This window comes from Corvus brachyrhynchos, unplaced genomic scaffold (assembly GCF_000691975.1).
Source record: "Corvus brachyrhynchos isolate BGI_N302 unplaced genomic scaffold, ASM69197v1 C11325786, whole genome shotgun sequence".
Taxonomy (NCBI): Eukaryota; Metazoa; Chordata; class Aves; order Passeriformes; family Corvidae; genus Corvus; species Corvus brachyrhynchos.
The window spans coordinates 1-238 of record NW_008241625.1 but is presented as its reverse complement, the minus strand read 5'-3'; the positions used below and the strand labels follow the sequence as shown (position 1 = coordinate 238).

The 238-nt window shown below is 68.1% G+C and overlaps 1 protein-coding gene across 1 annotated transcript; it reads right to left on the bottom strand.

Moving 5' to 3' along the window:
- Positions 1–6: 6 nt before the first annotated feature.
- LOC108449391 (splicing factor U2AF 65 kDa subunit-like) lies at positions 7–235 on the bottom strand (the record flags this gene model as incomplete). The annotated part of the gene is made up of 1 exon (XM_017745349.1): positions 7–235. A coding segment is annotated over one exon (229 nt), but the record flags the coding sequence as incomplete, so codon positions are not given.
- Positions 236–238: the final 3 nt, after the last annotated feature.

Here is a 238-nt window from a genome sequence, read left to right as displayed (position 1 = left end):
TCCGCTCCCTCACCTTGCCGCAGCCCGGCACCTCGACGCCGTCCACGGGCCGGGGGATCTCGATGGATTTGACGGTGCCGTACTTGCCGCACTCGTCGCGCACGTCCTCGACGATCTCCTCGTACTCCTCGTCGTCCAGCAGCTCCTCGGGCAGCACCATGTTGAGCAGGCACAGCACCTCGGTGGGGTGGCCGCCCATCTGCACCTGCGAGCTCATCAGCCCCGGCACCTGCAGCGT